A 22,950-nucleotide genomic window follows, 5' to 3' on the forward strand; every position below is an offset into this window, starting at 1 on the left:
ACCTGACAGTCTGTAATCATGCCATTGAGTGTGTTATAAAGCATACCCACAACAGAGTAGAACGAAGGCTGAACATGCAATCTGAATTCAGGCATTTCCTACCTTTTTAATGCTTCTGTGAAACCACACAGTATTACTAGTTTAAATTACTGTATTTGTAAATAACATAGTAAAGTGGCTAATAGGTAATTAATCTCATGGAACTAGCCAAGGTTTTCTTTCAGTAAACAAATGGACAAACACATATTTGAACTCCTGCTTCTAAAAGTGCTGATGTCTCTCTACGCCTTCTATTTTATTTTAAAGGAACTCTTCTGTTTTAAATCTTCATTTAGCAACAGCAAATAAAAATATGAAAAAATAATAAATACAGAACTGTCAAGCTGCCTGCATAGTAGACCAACTCAGCCATATTATATTTTTGTACCCTCTCCCATTTTCATTGTTTGTTATCATTTGTAGCATTGTCTACAAGCAGATTGGTGCTGGGCTTGTCATTTTTGTCTTTAAAGTGTCATGTACACACAGCACTATATAAATAACTCTTCTTCCAGCAAGATAAGTGCTTTTTGTTATTCATCTTAACGTGTTATTTTAAATTGTCTTTTCAAGTACCTTTTTACATCACTGAAATCTTTCTCTTTATCCAGCTAGCTCAAGAGTAATTTTCACATGAAGCATCAATAACCCTTGTGACAAAGTTCCTTCTCTACCTTGGTGGGTCCTGTGCTTATTGGCAGATTTGCTCACCTCAGTGATCTTCCCCACAGTCTGGGTCAACTCCTCCTGTGTCTGATCAGGAGTTGGGAGGTTTGGGGGGAACCCGGGCCCGCCCTCTACTCCGGGTTCCAGCCCAGGGCCCAGTGGATTGCAGCTGTCTATAGTGCCTCCTGTAACAGCTGCTTGACAGCTACAACTCCCTGGGCTACTTCCCCATGGCCTCCTCCAAACATCTTCTTTATCCTCACCACAGGACCTTCCTCCTGGTGTCTGATAACACTTGTACTCCTTAGTCCTCCAGCAGCACACCCTCTCACTCCCAGCTCCTTGTGCCTCTTGCTCCCAGCTCCTCACACGCACTTCCTCTCCTCTGGCCTGACTGGAGTGAGCTCCTTTTTAAACCCAGGTGCCCTGATTAGCCTGCCTTGATTGGCTGCAGGTGTTTTAATCAGCCTGTCTGCCTTAATTGGTTCTAGCAGGTTCCTGATTACTCTAGTGCAGCCCCTGCTCTGATCACTCAGGGAACAGAAAACTACTCATCCAGTGACCAGTATATTTGCCCTCTACCAGACTCCTGTACCCCACTGGTCTGGGTCTGTCACACCCTTTTCTTAAAAACTTCAAGAGATAAAGCAATTTTGAAAAATAACTTTTAATCTTTCAAAGCACATCTGCCTATTCGTTCAGTATTCAGAGCACTGGCTATTAGCCTTAAGTGTGTTTATACAGTTTACCTGATGAAAGACGGCAGTTTATCTTTTTTCACTGAAAGAGAAAACAATGCTTAGATGTGACCCTGATGAACAAACAACTGACACTGCCCAGAAATGGAAAACCCCAACAAAATCCTGCTTTGTTTTAAAATTAACCTAATCTGGAGCTCTCTGCACTGCTTATTATTTTTTGCTTTTCTGCTCACTCGTCTGCTTGGATTCAGATGTGAAAAGCGTCTGTGTGTGTCAAATACAAGGAAGTATAAGTTGCTCTGAGATCCAGCACTTTATTTCTACGGCACTGAATGGACTGAAGGTGATCTGATATGATCACAACCTGTTTAACACAATTTTAAATGAGACTTGTAGATCTGTGATAGTTTCTCTAGTTGTGGAATAATCTAGTTTGAATTTATTTTCAACTGCTTATAGTAGTCTCTGAAAATAACTTCTGTCCTGAAATTTTTCATGAGTTTCAATTTCTAAGTTGAATTTTAATTATGTTAAAAGAATTCTGTTTATGTGTATCTTGACATTTGTAGATATTTTGGGTGTACATGCTTATATTTTAAAATTGTTTAAATATTATACTGAATTTAGTCTTTAGTGAAGTTAAGGAGATTTGACATGCTTGAAGAAATTTGGTTTAGAACTAACAAAGATACTATTGCTTAAAATATCATTCTATAATGTGGTCGCTAGTATGCTGTTTGTGTATGTAATCCTGGTGGTTGAGAAGTTTTGCTCAATTACTTCAGTATGGCTAAGATTTCATCCTAAAAGGCTTTTCATATTTGTGAATTTATTAAATTTCCCCAGAGAAGGAAGTATCAAGATATCAGTGTTCCATTTATTTGCCATGCAATCTGAAAACAATGTTTTTAACCTAGCAGAGAAATGATGTAGCAAAGTAACAGTAATTCATAACCTGCATACAGTTGTTATGTTTATACAGCTCCTAATTTGATGCAAGAACAAACAGCAATTTAACAGGAAAATTCAATGCAATCTATTGGATTGTGTGGTATTGGAATATTTTCAGATTCTGCAATTGCAGATAATTTGGTTTGCCTGCCTGCAAAGGGATGGCGACATGTAGTTCAAAAATATTTGTGATTGGTTTTCACTCTGCACTGGGTGAAATATCTTCCTAGAAATTAAAAAGTAAAACTTCTTCAAGTATGTGTGAGTGTAGATCTCACTGTAAGTTCATGCAAGATTTTTTTTTATATAGTAGTGTCCGTCTGGGCCACACATGCATTTTGTGCCTCCTCATGCTCCCATGGTAGGGCATAAAGAATGGCACAGCTGCAGTCCTCCCTCAATACCTTATTACCACCCATGGCCACAGAACAGAGCCTGGCGAGTGTCCAAGCCACTAGTTCTTAGTTTTAGCTAAACCGTCTCAAAAATCTTCTACAAACCTTCATTGCTCTTCTCATTCTTCCACATATGACCACTGTAATCTATATCTACTCATCTGAATAGTTTGACACCTCCTGGATGGACTCCCCATTACAGGGCTACTTAACATGACAGACTCAAAACCCAAGGGCTTCAAGACCTGTCTGTCCTGTGATGGATTAACTCCCCTAAAAGATGGGCACAGCAAATGTCTCTTCTGTTTAAGAGAGCCATATATACTGAGTAGATGTTCGGTGTGCCTATCATTCTCTGCTAGGACATGTGAAATGTCTTGAAACTCCATCTCCTGGAGCAATCCATGAAAGTCTCATCAGACCCTGAGGAGATGGGCTCCAGAGTTCTGCTAGCAGTTAGGTTGCTGGATGAGGCCAGTTTATCTAGCAGACAAGCAGTGCTGAACACTGGCACTGAGAAAAGACCTGGCACTAGCTCTGATGTCCCAGACACTGAAGCTGATCTGGCATCATCAACACTGAAGCCAGCACCAATGACTCTGGTACCGAAGTTTGGCACTGAGAGGGGGTGCTCACAACACAGAAGCTGAGAGTCCAGGCAGAGATCAGTGTCCTCCCATAAGGACAGACCACATAAAGCCTCTAGAGATAAAACATCAAGCCTCATGTGGCATCAAGGACTGGTGATAATGAGCAGCCCACAACACTGAGACAGACTCCTCTGGCACCAATACTGTCTCCAGTGATGTACTTCCCATTGTCAATGCCTACATCCCTGGGAGATCAGTACTGGTACCACTATAGACCCCAGTAGCGAGATCACTATGTACATTGGTGGTGCCCCTAAAGGAAGTGTATTCCTCCACACCGTCACCAAGGCAAATGTTGTTCTCATCTTCGAACAGAGAAACCTCTCCTCTGAGGTTAGGTGGACACTGAAGAGAGACCTGCAGCTTTCCCTACAGGGCTCAGCCACCAGTGTCTCATAAGGACTGGCCACTGATCTGGCCAATACCAAAGAGGTAAGCCACATTCCTATTGTAAGCCACTCTGGGCCTATTTGGAGAACTGTGGTCCACTATCTCAGGTATAGAGAAGCCCGGTCTCCACCAAACTCCTCACCTGCATCTTTGGCCAGATCACCTATGCCCGAGCACAAGGAAGAACCAGATTTAGGGACAGAGCAACAACAGCATCTCACCATCAAAGAAACCAAAGGAACTCTTTGTCATTGAATGAAGCAGTGTACTCAGCATTGGTACTGGCGCCGGATGACTTTGTCTTTCCAGGAGATCCTTGAGGATTGCTGAGACTCTGGAGATAGAGATCTCTGTTAGATCAGAGAAATCCTGCAAGCTGTTTGACATCTTGTCAGTTTCTGGTCCAGCCAGGATCACCCTCCTCAAGGACATACTTGAAGGCTTGATCTACTTGTGAGAAAAATGTTCTTCTCTGCCTCCTTACAACTATGCATGGCTAAGTTCCAGGTCTTACCAGCCAAGTGTGACTTTCTAAACTGGGACAAAGCAATGCCTTTCCTCTTGAAGCTGGGCAGAGGTGTAGATGGAGGAAGCCATTCAGATGAACAGGGGAGACAACTATATAGAAAGTCAGGAATTTTAATCCACTCTGCTGAGAAACTTTTCCTTCCTTTTTTAAGGACTTTTTTTTTAAATGTGAGAATTAAACTTCCCCCTGTCTGAAGTGCCACTGTACTGACCCTTCAGTTACTGTTAATTCTGTTCTTTCAGCAGAGCTCACGTAGAGAGTCAGGAAGACCCCATGGTAGTAAAACTAAGTGTTGCTGGCATGGAAGACAGTTCACATAGAGCTGAGTTCGGTTTCACAGGAATAACTTATTCTAGTCACTTCTCCATTGTTAAATTTCTCTGACAAAGTGGGATACATTTACTTCTGGAGGACTTTATTGAAAATTTAAATGTGAAATGTAAAAGTTCAGATTTGAAGTTTAAAAGACGTTAAGATTTGTGTCCCTTTAAGATGTAAGTAGAAGAAGTATTCCCCATCACCACAAAAAAAACAGAACAAAAAAACACTGTTTAGTTGACAAGAAGCTTGTTTATGCTCCTGTTCATTCAACATCTGGAAGAAATTGGTAACTATTTCTGTTTGCTTCTTTTTTGTAGTTGAGAGCCTCCCTCTCATAAGTTGCCTATCGGAGATTTTTCTATTATTATTTTTTCATTTTCTTAGTTTTTAAAATAAATACAAAAGAACAAAGACCTACTTTTCTCTTATGATAGTAATGGCCTTGGATTTGTGCCTGGAGCAAAAAATTAATTCTTTCATCACATGTAAACAAGAATTCAAAAATAGTAGCTGAAGGGGAAAGGGAAAGCAATGGCCAAAGAATCTTTGCATTCTTTTCCCCCTGCCTCAGTCAGTGGAATTTTCTGAACTTCTGAGAGCACTCTGAGATAGTGTGACTAGCCTCTTTCTCTTCTTTGCAGGCCCTTGTCACAATCACCAATGTCTGAATGGATGAGACAAGATTATTCTCAAAGGGCACATCTTCACTGGCAATGTTAAAGCGCTACGGCAGCAGCACTTTAACGTGCCTGTGTAGACGTGGCAGAGTGCTCGGAGAGAGCTCTCCCAGCACTATAAAAAAAAATCACCTCCATGAGGGGAATAGCTACCAGCGCTGGGAGCGCAGCTACAGTGGCACTTTACAGCGCTGAAACTTGCAGTGCTCAGAGGGATGGTTTTCACACCCCTGCGCGAGAAAGTTGCAGCACTGTAAACTGTCAGCGTAGACAAGCCCAAAGTCTATCAATATAAAATCTAAATGGAAGACAGTGGTATACACTACAGTACAGTGGTAGGCTCTTAAACTGGTGCATCAGTTCTGTATTTCCTTGATAGGGTATGTCTACACTACGGAATTACTCTGATTTTACAGAATTTGATTTTTGGCAACAGATTGTATAAAGTCGAGTGTTTGCATCCACACTAAGCACATTAATCGGTGGTGTGCGTCCATAGTGCTGAGGCTAGCGTCGACTTCCGGAGCGTTGCACTGTGGGTAACTATCCCATAGATCCCGCAGTTCTCTGCCCATTGGAATTCTGGGTTGAAATCCCAATGCCTGATGGGGCAAAAAAACATTGTCGCGGGTGTTTCTGGGTACATGTCATGCCCCCCTCCTTCCCTCCCTCCGTGAAAGTAACGGCAGACAATTGTTTCACGCCTTTTTTCCTGGGATACCTGTGCAGACGCCATACTATGGCAAGCATGGAGCCCGCTCAGCTCACCATCACCGTATGTCTCCTGGGTGCTGGCAGACTTGGGACTGCAATGCTACACAGTAGCAGCTCATTGCCTTTTGGCAGCACACGGTGTATTACGCCTGGTAGCCATCATCATTGTACTCCTGGAAAGGCTTTTGGAGTACCTCCAGGAGAGCTTCATGGAGATGTCCCTGGAGTAAATCCCCCATCCCGCGTTCTTTGGCGTCTGGATGAGGAGGCTATGGAACTTGGGGAGGGGGGAAGGCAGTTAAACAGGGGCTGCAGCAGCACTGTGTGATCCTGCTGCCATTCCTGAAGCTCCACCAGACACCGGAGCATGTCCGTTTGATCCCGCAGTAGCCCCAGCGTTGCATCCTGCCTCCTCTGATCTTCCTGCCGCCACCTCTCATCTCGATTGTCCCTCATGTTCATCCCTACTGTCCTAACAGTCATTAGCCACTTTCCTGTACTGTGATACTGTGTCCACTCATTCAGATCAGGTCTTTCATTGCGAGTCGACTGCATGATCTCAGAGAACATTTCATCGTATGTGCATTTTTTTTCGCCGCCTTCTCTGAGATAGCCTTTGGGATGGAGGAGGGAGGCTTGAAAAATTTGCAGCTGTGGGAGGGAAAAAAGGGAGAGAAGTATTTAAAAAGATACATTTTACAGAACAATGGGTATACTCTTTCATGGTGAACAACACTATTCACATTACATAGGACACATGATTTCGGTACAAGGTCGCATTTTGCATCTTTTATATTGAGTGCCTGCGGCTTTGGTGTTAGAGATCACAGACACAGGGCTGGGCAACAGAATTTGGCTTGCAGGCGGTCATGGTAAGCCATAGTCTTTTGGCTTCTGCAACCTTCATAAAAGCAGCGTGTTAACATGCAGCAGCAAAAATCAAAGTAAATCCCCCCATCCAATTCTCTGGGATGATCGCTTTATCCCTCCCCCCACCGCGTGGCTGGTTCTCCCCAGAAACCTTCTGCAAGGGCTGTACCTCCAGGAGAGCTTCATAGAGATGTCCTTGGAGGATTTCTGCTCCATCCCCAGACACGTTAACAGACTTTTCCAGTAGTTGTACTGGCAGCGAATGCAGCCCAAGTCCTCAAGGCAAATTAATCATCAAAACACACTTGCTTTTAAATCATGTATTATATATACAAAGATACACTCACCAGAGGCCCCTTCTAGCGCTTCATGGTCTGGAATACCGCCTTGGGAGGGTTGGGAGGGTATTTCAGTCACGGTGAGAAATAGATCCTGGCTGTTGGGGAGAATGGAGTGCTGTGTGCTCTCCTCAAGGGCGTCCTCCTCATCCTCCTCATCTTCCCTGTCCGCAGAATCCTCAGGCATGGCTGAGAGTACCCCCTCTTCAGAATCCATGGTCAAGGGTGGGGTAGTGGTGGCGACCCCCCGTAGAATTGCATGCAGCTCAGCGTAGAAGTGGCATGTCTGTGGCTCTGCCCTGGAGCGTCCATTTGATTCTTTGGTTTTCTGGTACACTTGTCTGAGCTCCTTAACTTTCACACAGCACTGTATTGAGTCTCTGTTGTGGCCTCTCTCCATTGTGCACTTGGAGATTTTTTCAAATGTTTTGCCATTTCGTCTTTTGGAACATAGGTCTGATAGCACAGAATCGTCTCCCCATACAGCGATCAAATCCAGTACCTCCCGTATGGTCCATGCTGGAGCTCTTTTTCGATTCTTGGACTGCACGGTTACTTGTGCTGATGAGCTCTGCATGGTCACCTGTGCTGATGAGCTCGACTGGCCAAACAGGAAATGAGATTCAAAAGTTTGTGGGGCTTTTCCTGTACACCTGGCCAGTGCATCTGAGTTGAAAGTGCTGTCCAGAACGGTCACAATGGTGCACTGTGGGATAGCTCCCGGAGACCAATACTGTTGAATTGCATCCACACTAACAATAATTCAAACCTGCGATATCAATTTCAGCGCTAATCCCCTCGTCAGGGAGGAATACAGAAATCGATTTTAAGAGCCCTTTATGTCGAAGGAAATGGCTTTGTTGTGTAGATGGATGCAGGGTTAATTCGATTTAACGCCTCTAAATTCGATATAAACACGTAGTGTAGACCATAGAGTCCTGCTATTCTGAAATAAATGTCCACACAGGGTCTTAAACAGGTAAATTTCCAAGTGTAGACAATCCCTTAAGTTGATGCCAGGAGAAGCCTACCTATGTTAATACATAGGTGTTAAGGGGGAATTGTATTCCTTTAACTGTTGTGCTGGAGTATAACAGAGCCTTCAGTCCTGACCTGATTAGATCACAAGTGAGAGCTTGACTTTGCTTAGCATCCAGAATCACAAAATCACCACACCATTTGAGCTGCAAATTGTTTATAACATTGGACTTGTGCCTCATCTTGATTCTTTATGATCTCTAAAGAAGATCTAAAATATTTTTTTAAAAAATCTTGATCAATTTTTCCCTCAAACCCCAATCTTTTCTGGTTGTGCTGAAGGTCTTGTTGAAGAGTTCAGGCCACGTTTATTGTGGCACTTTATTTGAAGGAATGTGGGTTTGGAATCTTTAACAAAGGCAGCTTCTGTATTGGTAACTCACATTATTTTATCATGAGTTTTGTAATATTAAGTGTTTAGCTCCTGGAGTCATGTGACTATTTGATAATCTCACATTTTCATTAAAAATAAAGTAAGTTTATGGCCCTCATAATTCTGAAATAAAGCTTGAAAATGTGACCTGAGTGTATCCTAATGGTTCCAAAACCAGAAAGCAAACAAACAAACAAAAAACAAAAACAAAATCAACCCCCACACCAAATGCATTATTTTAAAAATCTCTCTTGATTTAAGATAATCTGACAATTTTTGTTTGCTTGACTGATGCTTTTTCAATGCGTAGGATTGGCAATACTACAACCTTTATCCAAAATGTTATTCATAGAAGTAATACAGGAGTTTAAAAAAAGTTTTCCGTTCTCAGTTGCTCAGCTTTCCCCATATTGATTTTTGTGATGTCGATATTTCACTTGTTCTCCAGTCATCACTGAATGTTCCAAGCAGACAAGCCCTCATTTTAATGTAAAATACAAGTAGATTAATAAAAACAAAAATCTTTCAGGCTTTCTGTATAATCATTAAGAAGAAAAACTGGGCGCAAGTCCAATTTTTCTCCCTTTTGCATGTCACCTTTAAGAAAGGCTCAGGTGTTGCAGGTGACGACTGAAGGGCCTTAACGGAGCAATGTGATGGAAACTTGCATGTTGTCTGCCCATGCTATGCTTGGCTTTATCCTATGTTGTCCATCACTCTTCTGGATATCACCCTGATTCCAAATGATATAGGGGGAAAGAGAGCATTATTTATCACAGAATGACTTCAAGAGAGGTAACTTGCCATCTGTACAGTGTTATGACAACTTTTACTTCGATAACTGGGAAAAGCATGAACTGCAGTGATTGATAGGGCTATGCAGTGTATGTGACTTCACAGTGCCATTGAAACCCATTGTATTAATTACTGCCTGTTATTTTAATGCTAGGCATTGGCTTCGTGAAACCAAGCATTAATGCCTGCAGGTTGCTGCTAAATCTGTGACATCTCTTAATATCTGTACAGCAAAGTTTGGCCAGTATTATTATTTTGATTGGCTGTTTTTGTGCAGGAAAGGTTTCCTTCCCTTTTCATCTTTAGGATCCACTTGCTTGTAGCCATAAGATATGGGGAATTTGTGTTTCACAGCTACATAATCCAACTATTGTTACCCCATAGGACTGGCAAGATCAAGATACTCTTGTTTTGGTGATGTATTCTGGTGCCTCTTTAGAGGCAGCCTAGGCTGAGAGGCAGGAGATCTGGGTTCTCTCCCTGTGTCCACAACAAATTCCCTTTCTGTTCTTAGACAAGTCACTTTGTGTCTCGGTTTCCCCATCTGTTAAGTAGAAATATTATCAACCATTATCTGGTTCAGAGGGATGATGATTCTTCATTAATGATTGCCTAGTGCTCTGAGATCCATCCTCATAAAAATGTTAGTATTTAGGTTGTGGTGAATTTGGGAGATGAATAAACAAAAATGAAAGCAAATATTTAATATTCATACTAACTATTATTGTATGTCAGCATTTTGCTGTGTGAATCATTGTGTCTGAAATAGCTTAAAGATTGTATGTAATGTTTTTCTCTCCAGCAGGAAGTGGTTTCTTCATTACGGTATAGTAAGGAAAAGGTGGGGGAGGGTGAGAAATTGTATCAAGATCTTGCCACGCAAAGTCAGAAGTGTTTGTCATTGATCCTGTGGAGAACTAGGAAATATCTACATTATTATTATGAATATTGTGCTTGCCTCTCTGTATTTGTTCATGGTGGATTTCTTGCTATGGAGTTAGATCAAAAGGGGTTGTTATGGAAAACAAGCAGAAAAGGATAAATAGTAGCCTAGAGAAGAAGGATCCCAGCAAACAGTCAAACACAATAGCCAGATTTATAGCTATGAAGAAGCTTCTCCTCAGACTTAACCCTGGTTACATAGCAGTTTTCGTGAGAACCTGGAGATCAAAAGGCACTGATCAGTTAAAAGATCTTCCCTTCAGAAAGAGAGGTTATCAGCTGCTGCAGGGTGACACAGACTGATTGAGAGTCTGGGGTCTGCAGCAAAATAGGTTGTAACTTGGGAGCCAAGAGAACGGGATGGCGCAAAGCTTAAGTAATGCCTGCTTAGGGGTTGAGAGTTATGCCTATGGCCCTACCAAAGCCACGGCCGTGAAAAATGCATCACGGACAGTGAAAGCTGGTCTCCCAACATGAAATCTGGTCTTTTGTGTGGGGCTCCTCATCCAAAAGGGAGTTGCAGGAGGTCACAAGGTTATTTTAGGGAGGTCATGGTATTGCCACCCTTCTGCGCTGACTTCAGAGCTGGGTGGCTGGAGAGCGGTGGCTGTTGGCCAGGTGCCCAGCTCTGAAGGTAGCATCCCACCAGCAGTAGTGCAGAAGAGTGGCAATACCATACCATGTCATCCTTACTTCTGCACTGCTGCCTTCAGAGCTGGGTGGCCAGACAATGGTATCATGGTATCAATAAGGTATCATGCCACCCTTACTTCTGTGCTGCTGCTGGCGGATTGCTGCCTTCAGAACTGGACTCCTGGCAAGCAGCTGTCGCTCTCCAGCTGCTCAGCTCTGAAGGCAGCGCCACTGCCAGCAGCAGTGCAGAAGTAATGGTAGCAGTACCACAACCTCCCCTCCAATAACCTTTCAACCCTCCCACAACTCCTTTGTGGGTCAGGACCCCTACAATTACAACACCATGGAATTTCAGATTTAAATAGCTGAAATCATGAAGTTTGATTTTCTAAAACATATGACCATGAAATTGACCGAAGTTGAATTTGGCAGGGCCCTAGTTATGCCAAACAAAAGTATGCCAGTATATGCATAGATCTATCTTATTTTAAACCCATTCCCTGGAGTGCTGTGCACCTTTTGGCAATATAAATCATACTTGATTTTGAAAAAGCTGGTGGGCATAACAGCCATCCTTCCATTCAGGCTAAATTAAGGAGCAGTTAAATGCATCTTTGTTTAGTAATAGCTGAAACAAGAGAGGCCACTGCCCAAAACATAGACCCTCATGGCAAGACCGAGCAGAAGTTATGCCATGCTGACTGAGGGGTTTCTTTAGGACTGATGCAGCAAATGCAGGGGAAAAGGCATTGATTGGTGGAGGTGTCTGTGCGTTTGTGAGAAGGAGGAAAAATACACCAGAGTAGCAGGAGAAAAAAAGGACTCAGTCAGAACAAGCCCTGGGAGCAGGGCCCTGAGAAAAGCTGAGAGAGAGCTTTGGGGATAAGTGCTGACTGGAAAGGGGCAACTCTGAGCAAAGACACTGTCTTTCATTGTTTGATGCCTGCTGTGTTTAGGGAAACTGGTCTTTATGCATTCCTTATATGTAAACAGGATTGCATCAAAAATGCCTAACTCCATCATCAGTCTCTCTTCGTAGTGGAAACAACCCACAACATCCTGAATTTGACTTACCACTGAGGTCATAAAGGGATAACCATACTATTGCTGTCCACAGGCTTCCAAAGGGAAACTCTTGCAGGTGCCAAGTCCATTGGGCCTGCTAGATATTATGGTTGGCAAGTGTGGGGAGGGGCAAGGGTGTAACCCTGAGATGTAGTTGAAGAGGCTCAACTTAAATGTATACCCCAAATTAAAAAACACAGAGAACCAAAGAAGTGCCACCGTGACTAAACAACAAAGTAAAAGAAGCAGTGAGAGGCAAAACGGCATCCTTTAAAAAGTGGAAGTTAAATCCTAATGAGGAAAATAGAAAAGTGCATAAACTCTGGTAAATGAAGTGTAAAAATATAATTAGGAAGGCCAAAAAATAATTTGAAGAACAGCTAGCCTCCTTTTACTGAGTCAGGTGGGCTCCCTTCAGCTGAGTGAGTCCTTGTTCACAAGGGATTTTACCTCAGGGACTCATCACACTGCAGGGGAGGAGAGGCTGGTGCAGGGAGGCTGAGCTCGCCAGGCCCATGTTCTCTATGGGGTGCCCCCGGAGCAAGCGGCCGGCTAGAGGCAATGGGGCACGATACAGGGGAAACTGGTCCAGGGAGTGAGGGGCCGGCCAGGAACAATAGGGCCCGGGCTGGCTGGGATGCCGATACGTCCTGTTTTGGCCAGGACAGGGCCCTTTTTCAGCTCTGTCCTGGCCATCCCTACTTTTTCGCCAAACCCGGGCATTTGTCCCGGCTGCAAGGCAGAGCAGAGTAGAGAGAGGTGGCTGCTGAAGGCAGCAATGCCCGCCAGCAGGAAACTGGAGAAATTTGCTGCTGGCAGGTAGTGCTGGCCTCAGAGCTGACCCCTGGGTGGTGCAGAGATTGGAGGAGGAGGGGATCAGCTTCAGCCGGGGGAGGCGTGAAGCTGGGGGGAGGAGGGGATTAGTCCCAGCTGCAGGCGGCACAGGGCTGGGGGTGGGGATTGAGCCCCAGCTGCAGGCGGCCTGGGGCTCAGGGATCAGCCCCAGCTGCGGACATCACAAGGCTGGGAGAGGGAGACCCCACCCTGGGCAGTGCGGAGCTCGGGGGGGTGGGGGGCAGCCCCAGATGTGGCTGGCATGGGGTGGGGTGGGTTAGCCCCAGCCCTGGGAGGCATGGGAAGGGCAACTTGGGTGAGCCCTTCAAGTGGGGGAGCGGTGGTTCCAGCAATCCCCTGGCTGTCCCTGTTTTTACTTTAAAAATGCGGGGATGAGAACTACCTAACATTCTGTAGCCTCATCTCTTCCCTCCCTCCGGTGGCAGCTTGTGTTACTGTGCCTGACCAGACAGGTTCTCTGGAGCAGCTCATGCTGCCATCCCGCCCAGAGGGTTTGTGATTAACGTGTATTAAAAATTAATGCATTAATTTTGCTGTGCATTAATCTCACAAATTAATGGCAGTTAATTGATAGCCCTAGTAATAAGTCACCAGGACCAGATGGTATTCACTCAAGAATTCTGAAGGAACTCATGTGAAATTGCAGGACTACCAACTGTTGTCTGTAACCTATCATTTAAGTCAACTTCTGTACCAAATGACTGGAGGATAGCTAACGTGACGTGATTTTTTTAAAAGGACTCCAGAGCTGATTCTGACATAGGCTGGTAAGCCTGACTTCGGTGTCGGGCAAACTGGTGGTAACTATACTAAAGAACAAAATTGTCAGACACACAGATGAACATAATCTGTTGGGGAAGAGTCAACATGGTTTTTGTAAAGGGAAATCATGCCTCACCAATCTACTAGAATTCTTTGAGGAGGCCAACAAGCACGTGGACAAGGGGGATTCAGTGGATTTAGTGTACTTAGATTTTCAGAAAGCCTTTGACAAGGTCCCTCACCAAAGGCTCTTAAGCAAAACAAGCTGCCATAGGATAAGAGGGAAGGTCCTCTCATGGATTGGTAACTGGTTAAAAGATAGGAAACAAAAGGTAGAAATAAATGGTCAGTTTTCAGAATGGAGAGAGGTGTAAATAGTGGTATCCGCAAGGGGTTTGTACTGTGCCCAGTCCTATTTAACATATTCATAAATGGTCTGGAAAAAGGGGTAAACAGTAAGGTGGCAAAATTTGCATATGATACAAAACTGCACAAGATAGTTAAGTCCCAGGCAGACTGCTAATCGCTACAAAAGGTTCTCTCAAAACTGGGTTACTGGGCAACAAAATGGCAGATAAAATTCAATGTTGATAAATGCAAAGTAATGCACATTGGAAAACATAATCCCAACTATACATATAAAACGATGGGGTATAAATTAGCTGTTACCACTCAAGAAAGAGATCTTGGAGTCATTGTGGATGGTTCTCTGAAAACATTCACTCAAAGCAGTCAAAAAAGCTAACAATGTTGGGAATCATTAAGAAAGGGATAGATAAGAAGACAGAAAATATCATATTGCCTCTATATAAATCCATGGTACGCCCACCTCTTGAATACTGTGTGCCAATGTGGTCGCCCCATTGCAAAAAAAGATATATTAGAATTGGAAAAGGTACAAAATAGGGCAACAAAAATGATTAGGGGTATGGAATGGCAGCCATATGAGGAGAGATTAAGACTGGGACTTTTCAGCTTGGAAAAGAGATGACGAAGGGGGGGATATGATAGACATCTATAAAATCATGACTGGTGTGGAGAAAGTAAATAAGGAAGTGTTATTTACCCCTTCTCATAACACAAGAACTAAGGACCACCAAATGAAATTAATAGGCAGCAGGTTGAAAACAAACAAAAGGAAGTATTTCTTCACGCAACGCATACTCAACCTGTGGAACTCTGCCAGAGAATGTTATGATGGCCACGACTATAACACGGTTCAAAAAAGAACTAGATAAATTCATGGAGGATAGGTCCATCAATGACTATGGATGCCAGGATGGGCAGGGATGGTGACCCTAGCCTCTGTTTGCCAGAAGCTGGGAATGGGCGACGGGATGGATCACTTGATGATTACCTGTTCTGTTCATTCCCTCTGGGGCATCTGGCATTGGCCGCTATCGGAAGACAGGATACTGGGCTAGATGGACCTTTGGCCTGACCCAGTATGGCCGTTCTTATGAGTGGTTGGATTACGGGGGCCAGCCTGAAAGAGAAATGGAGGCTTGGGACTGCCACTTGAAAGAGGTGAACTCGGGAGACTGGAGAAGAGTCTCAGATGGGGCAGCTTACCCAGGGAGCATGACAGCTCCCACACTTAGTAAAATGCCTAACTCTCCTATTTAGAGGTGAAAGAGAGTGTGGTAGAGTATGTTGGTCTTTGGAGTTGAGCAGGGGAGAAACTATCTGGACCAAAAGCATCCTTTGTGAGCTGGTCCCCGGAAAGAAAACACATCCTGACAGGGATGTGTCCAGGATCAGCAGGAATTAGAAAGTTGGATTTGCTTAGTCCTTGTTACCTGCCAATGACCTTGGGAGGTACTTGACTTGCTGACTTCCCCTAGGAAGGACCTAGGATGACATAAAGACAAATCAGAAAGCCGACAGCAGGAACTCTGGCCCAGGTTGGGGTGGGATTTATATATCTTCTGGACTTCCTTTCTTTCCTTTCACTTACTACAGATTAGTAACTGTGAAAGAAACACCTACTGTGGGATTCTTCTTAGAGATGTCCTTGGTTGGCTGTATGTTTTAATCTTCTGAAAACCTAATAAACAGTCAGAGTGTTGACTGTGTTGGAATAGAGAGGATTCTGTCTCTCAAACAGTGGAGGAAAGTGTCCTTATATCTATTTTTAAGTTAACAGTTCAAGCTTTATTGGTTTTCAGAATAAAAAGAAATGGAGATATTATGTATCAAACTATACTCAAAAGGCAATGGAATCAAGCTTTCAATAAAAAGAGAGATATTAGTATGTACAAATTGTGTAAAGTTTCCTGAGTACCTTTCACTGGAGGACTAGATGCATAAGTGGAAAGTACCTGTGCTGCCAGGGCACGCCTATCTAAAGCCAAATTTATGTAATTTACATTGTTATATATTCACTTCCTCTCCTAGTAAATCAACTGGACCTCCCGTCCCCATCACCAATTAGATATTTCCCTTGCCCTTCAAAAACTTCATTCGTAACATTCCCTAATTCTGACACACACACACACACACACACACACACACACACACACACACACACACACACACACACACACACACACACACCAATGAATTCTGGATTCATCCTCTCCTTGTTGTTGAGTTCTGGGACCTCCCTACTGTTCCCCAAATAAATGAGTTTTGGGGATCACAGATCGTGTTGCAGGGCATCCTGTCCTCCCAGCAACTCTTCTCCATGTATACTACTCTGTTCCTTTCCCCCGCTCCCCTTTGGGTAAAACACTGGGCGAGCAGTTTCTCATTTTCTCTCTTTTTAAGAAAAAGTTGCCTGGGCTCGGCTTCTGTCCTCCCCTTCTGCAAAAGAGTAGTGTCTTGTGCCACTCTGCTCTCCTACCTCCTGTCTTGAGCAAAGAACAAGTGGCCAGGGGCTGCTGTGTTTCCTGCTGACCTTCCAGTAAAGCAGCCAATGGTGTTTGGGCCATTCTTTTTCCTTCCTTTCTCCCTTCCCTCCAGGGAAGGACTCTCACCAGTCCAACCCACCCCACAAGTCTGGAATGCACTAGCTTCATCTTGTGTTCAGTTAGTTAATGTTTGTTGTTGTCTGTTGTTTCTAGTACATACATTTTTCCATGAACTAAATTAAAAAAAAACTCCCCTCCCCTTCCTCCCTCCTCCATCGATCAGCTGTTCAGTGGCATGCAGAAGGCGCTGTGGGGGAGGAGAGGGGGCAGAAAGAGGCAGGGGGAGGGGGCAGAACAGGGCAGGAAGAGGCGGAGCAGGGGTGGGAAGAGGCAGGGCGGTGGCTTGAGGAAGGAGGTGGTGGCTTGGGGAAAGGGGCAGAGAGGGAGAAATCACAGAGTCAATGCCTCTGATTTAAAGCATGTGCTCCAATATAGCTCCAACCTGTTTTGATCCAGAACCATAGATGAGATGGGGATATATACTGTTCCAAGTGTGTGGGGAGGTATGTAGCCACTCTTGACCCCACTTGCCTCTCCAACTACCACTCCATCCCCTTTGTCCCTTTAATTTTTCAGCCCATTGAAGGCATTGTCTACTATTGATGTCTGCTGTCTGCAAACTTGACACCATCAAATTAGGCCTCAGTAAAGACTAGGAGTGGCTGGGTCACTACAAAAAATAAATTTCCCTGTTGATACTCGCATTTTCTTGTCAACTGCTGGGAATGGGCCACATCCACTTGATTGAATTGGCCTTGTTAGCACTACAAAAAGTAATTTTCCCTCTTTTGATATTCACCCCCTCTTGTCAACTGTTGGGAATGGGCTACATCCACCCTAATTGAATTGGCCTCGTTAACACTGAGCCCCCACTTGGTAAGGCTACTCCCATCTTTTCATGTGCTATATATTTATACCTGCTACTTTATTTTTCACTCCATGCATCTGATGAAGTGGGTTATATCCTATGATAGCTTATGCCCAAATAAATGTGTTAGTCTCTAAGGTGCCACAAGGACTCCTCGTTGTTTCTACTCCCATCTTCTGCCTTGAACTGCACTGAGACTGCTCTTGCCAAAGTCTCTAATGAACTTGTCCTGGCCAAATCTCAGAACTAGCAGTCCCTCCTCATTCTGCTTGGCCTCTCAGCCGCCTTCCTCACAGGCAACAATGCTCCTCTTCTTGAAATGTTTTCCTCCCTTGGCTTTTGTGACTGTCCTCTCCTGGTTCCGATCCTACCTGTCTAATTGATCCTTCAGTGTATCCTTTGGCGAATCCACCTCATCCTTCCATGGGGGTTCCACAAGGCTCTGTCCTTGGCCCCCTTCTCTTCTCCTTCTTCACCTTATGACTGAATAATCTCACCCACAAACAAATTCAATTACCGACTCTGTGCTGGTGACTGACAGATCTACTTCTCTACTCCAGACCTAAAATCTCAACCTGTCTCTCTGACATCTCCTCATGAATGTCTAGCTATCAGCTCTAGTACAACACGGCCAAATTCAGCTCTTAATTCCCTCCGCCATGCCCAAGTCCTCCCCATCACTTCCTTTCTCAGCCACTGTGTAGACAGTACCACCATCCTGCTTGGCACCCACGCCAGTAACCTGGGCATCACCTTCAACTTAGACCAGGCTATGTCTAAATCTTGCAAATCCTTTCTGCATAACATCTCTAAGATACGGCTTTTCCTATCCATCCATACAGATAACACTCTCATCCAGTCTATCATCATTTTGGTTACTGCAATATCCTTTTCTCTGGCCTTGAGAAATGCAGTTTTGTCTCATTAATATCCATTCAGAATGTTCCTACAAAGATCATTTTCCTAGCCTGCCACTTCAGCAATATCAACCCTCTCCTTGAGTCCCTGCTCTATTGCGTCAAACACAAGCTTGTTTGTCTTTACTTCAAAGACCCTTCATGGCCTATCCCCCCCGCAACTAGCGTCTCTCATTCAGTGTCAAAATGTTAACTCCTGGCTCCGATCAGCCCAGGATGCCAGCCTCCGTTGCTTGTTAAATTTTCAAACAAGCACCTTTGTGTTTTCTCCCATGCTGCCCTTCATGTGTGAGAGGAGCTCTCCTTAAACATCCACAAACTACCTCATTAGCCTCCTTCAAATCCCTCCTCAAAACTCTCCATAAGGCCTATGAAAAATGATTGAGCTGGTGGTACAGTAATATCACTGTCTGCCTTGCTAACCAATATTGTCTCGTTTTACTTTTACTTCCTCTTCTGCCTACATCCATCTGTTGTGTCTTGTCTTGTAGTTAGACTGAAAGTTCTTTGGGGAAGAGACTGTCTTTTTGTTCTGTGTTTGTGCAGCACCTACCACAGTGGTTCTCAACCTGCAGCCCAATTAGCACACAGCCGTGGCCCTGCTATGCGCTAAAAAAAATTGCAAAGCTTGCTGCTCCTCCGGTCTGGCAGGGTGTGGGGCCGGCTGATGGGGAGATGGCGGCAGGGAACCCTGCTGGAGCACTTTTGCCAGCAGCAAAGGCTAAGCAGCCCCCTGTGGCAGGGGAAGAACTGAGCAGTCCAATGCAGGGGGCCCTGCCAGGCAAGTGGGTCCGGAGGGAGCTCAGCCTGTTCAGGCCCCACTCTTGCTCCAGCATGGCTATTCACACCGCTCCTCAGGGGCCAGAGCGATCCCTAGCTGCGCTGCCAGCTCAGCCCAGCAAACACAGTCATCTCCCAACAGGGTCGGTGAGTGTGGCTGGGGGGCAGGGTGCGGGAGAGTAGGTCTCGGGGGGGCCTAGGGGGGTTCTGGGAAGTGAGGGTATGTGGAACGCTGGGCAATGAGGAGCTTGTGGGGGGTGCTGGGCAGCATAGGCACAGGAACTAGAGGGTTGGGGGGGTCCTACAGCACCCCTAGGTTTTACACAGAGCTCTGCTCCTGGCCCCGCTCTGTGGAGAGGTCTCTCAGCAGGGGGTGTGTGCTGGGCATATGGATCTGTGGGGAGTCTTAGCAGGGGGTCGGTGTGGTCATAGGGGTCTGAGGGGGGGGTGTCTGGGCAGGGGAGCACTGGGCGCAGAGAGCCAGTGTGGCGCATGGCCCGGGTCTTCCCCCAAAGGGAAGGGGCACTCTGGCAGCACAAGGCTGGCCAGGCCAGTGTGTGTCTGGCACAGTGTTTCTCAACCTGTGGCCCACAGTGGTAAATAGGTTGAGAACCACTGACCTAGCACAGTGGGGTTCTGGCCCATGACTGGGGGCTCCTAGGTGCCGTGGTTATACAAATAATAAAAGTAGCCAGGTCCTTGACCAAAGATATTACCAAGCTTTCCAGGGGCATAATTTTGTTGTGGGTTAGAATAATATATTTACAAAATTAAAATTAAAAAGTGGACATATATAAAGATCACTGTCAGGGCATGTCTACACTTACCTCCGGAGTGATCGATCCGGCGGGGGTCGATTTATTGTGTCTAGTGAAGACACGATATATCAACTGCTGAGCGCTCTCCCATTGACTCCAGTACTCCACCGGAGCGAGAAACGTAGGCGGAGTCAACGGGGGAGCGTCATTAGTCAACTTATCACAGTGAAGACACCACGGTAAGTAGATCTAAGTACGTTGACTTCAGCTATGTTATTCACATAGTTGAAGTTACTTAACTTAGATCGATCTCCCCCCAGTGTAGACCAGGCCTCAGTGAAGAAAAATGATGGTTGTGCAGTGTGTGCATACTGTTCTTTCAGCTTAGCTGTCTAATACTAATGATACATTATCTAGTTCACCAAGCAGTATAATAATGTATCATGTATGTACTTAAAATGACAAAAGGGGACACTGTCAACTTAAAAAGCACATTTATGTCTGAAATGTATTTACCTCCTATTGTTACTTGTTACACCTAATACTATTGTGATAGAAGGAAATTGGAGGAATTTTTTTCGTTTTTTTCCCCACATTGTTTCTTCGTTTGGCAGCACTTTATAATGGTCAGTTTCCCTGTATAATCCATTTACCCATCTTGTTTCTGTGGGTCTTTCATACAGCAACATTGAAGAGGAAAGTATTTTTAAAAACAGGAAAATGTGACTGTAAAATCACACAAAAATTGGCAGAGGCATTTAGGGTAGGAGTACTACTTTGAAATCTTTTTACCTTTTTCTTTTTTCTCCCCACTTTGTCCCCTGCAAACTGACTAGATTTCAAGTTGTCCCTTTAATGTAATTCTTCTCCCCCTCCCCCCCTCTTTTTTTTTTTTGCTCGTGATTTCTGCACTGTTGCTAATGCTTTAACTGGGAAAATAAAGGTTTTAAAGAGGAATAATTTATTTATTTCAGACTGTTGGGAAGAAATTACCTCCAGCTACTGCAGCTCAAGAGCCAACGAAAATAGAAATGGACAGCAGAACCAAGAGTAGGTCTCTCTGTTTGTTTTTCCTCATTTGCACTCAGAGCTATTGAGCCTTTTGGGAAGTGTTGAATATTTTTTCTTAGGTTTTGGTTTGAGCAATTTTCTGTATGTCTGAAACATAATAAAAGCAAGACTACAAATATATTCAGCATGGAGCTTTTGAGTTGGCAATGTTTAGACAAGCCACTTTGTTTCTAAGAAGCTTTTGAATTGTTTTTGCCCTGATAATTTTACCCCCAACTCTCTGCCACCAAAAATAAAATAAAATTACATCATTCACCCTCAGGCTGAAAGCACTTATAGATGAATCAGATTTGAATGTGATCCAGCTTCAAACTGCAATTTATAGGTGTGTCGTAGACAATGCCCTAATAGTAACACCCTTCCTATTTTTGTTTTTTGTGTTTAGTTGTAAACAGTTCCATCCGGTGGTAGAGTTTATGTAAGAAACAAAAAATCCAAGAAAGTATGAGCGTCTTAGTGTGTATAAATCATAGGTACCTAAAAAAGGATAAAAGTAATAATTAAGCTTCCTAGGAAGATCACTGCTTTGTCCGATGGAGACATATTTAACTATCATACAAGGCAAATCAAACACAAACGGCTCATGCTTTAGTCTTGTTATTTTTTTGATAAAAATTATAATTAAATGTGTTGGGATCTAAGGGGAGGTAGACAGAACTAAGAGGGAAAATAAAGCCTGAATGAGCAAAGAAATTGATTAGAAAGTGAAACTTCGTATTTCTAGGTCAAAATTCTCCTCTCTGATCTACACTTGAGGCTCTTTATTACACATTCTCCATTTATTCCCTTGATCCCAACAGAGATCAGCTGTGGAGATAAGAAATCTGTAATGTAGAATGGATAGGAGAATATGGCTCATAGAAATTAGATCTGGAAAAGACCGTGCAGTACAGCATTATTAGTCAATTATTTTTCAGTTTTATATGAACCAAAAAAATGATTTTTCCACTGCTTCCCTTTTGGAGCCTGGTCCATAACCTGAACCTCCCTGGTCCATAACCTGAACCTCCCTGTTAGGAAATTGTTCCTAATTCGTAGATTATATTTTCTTATGTCTTATTTCATGTAATGACTCGTTTATATCACTTGAACTGCCAACACAATTTCTCTCCCTCTTGAAGTTTCTACCTTTCAGATTCTTATGGGTAGTTAATACTGTGACGGGTTTCCCCCGCAGTGCTTCCTGGGACTGGAATACCACTGAGTCCCCTGACCCACTAGCCTGGGCTCCGTCGCACGCTGTATTGCTATGACAAGCTGCAAAGCCCTCCAGCCTACACTTTCACCAGCCTTCATATAGGTAGGGCCACACCAAGATGCAGTTACATGCAGACTCTCTGTCCAGCTTCTGCAATGAGCCAACAATGGAAAGGCTACAGCTAAGGCAACTCCCAACTCCCCAGACACGCAGCCCCTCTGGAGAATAAGCCCAAAATTATACTGTCTTGCTCTGCACAGGGAACTGTACAGTGTAAGCTCAGAAAGTTCGCCCCCTCCCTCAATGTGGAGAGGAATATGCAACAGCCTTTGCCCTTGAGCTAAGATTCCCACACACTTCACTCCAACTCACTGGTTTAGATAAAGCAAAAACAAGTTTATTAACTACAAAAGATAGATGCTAAGTGATTATAAGTGATAGTAAACAGATGGAAGCAGATTACCTAGCAAGTAAACACAATCTAAGCTTAATATACTAAATTGATGGGATATGAATTCGCAAATTCTCACTCTAAAAGATGATACAAGCAGGCTACAGATTCTTAAGGGGAAAGCTGCACTTGTTTTACAGCGTGGAATCCCCAGGAGTTTCATTCGAAGGCTAGAAATCCCTTTAGCCTGGGTCCAGCACTTCCCCCAGTTCAGTCTTTGTTCCTCAGGTGTTTCCAGGAGTCGTCTTGTGTGGGGAGTGAAGAACACCAGATGATGGCATTCCCTGCCTT

The 22,950-nt window shown here is 44.1% G+C and overlaps 1 protein-coding gene across 6 annotated transcripts in view; it reads left to right on the plus strand.

Annotated features, from left to right (window-relative positions):
- The window catches only part of SH3KBP1 (SH3 domain containing kinase binding protein 1), a 351,211-nt gene that overhangs the window by 230,750 nt on the left and 97,511 nt on the right, over nucleotides 1–22,950 (plus strand). For all 6 annotated transcript variants that reach the window (XM_045014652.1, XM_045014513.1, XM_045014730.1 and 3 more), the window contains one exon: nucleotides 20,914–20,989. In XM_045014652.1, coding sequence (XP_044870587.1) covers nucleotides 20,914–20,989 — 76 coding nt within the window. The remainder of the gene's footprint in view (nucleotides 1–20,913; nucleotides 20,990–22,950) is intronic.

Source organism: Mauremys mutica, chromosome 1 (assembly GCF_020497125.1).
Source record: "Mauremys mutica isolate MM-2020 ecotype Southern chromosome 1, ASM2049712v1, whole genome shotgun sequence".
Taxonomy (NCBI): Eukaryota; Metazoa; Chordata; order Testudines; family Geoemydidae; genus Mauremys; species Mauremys mutica.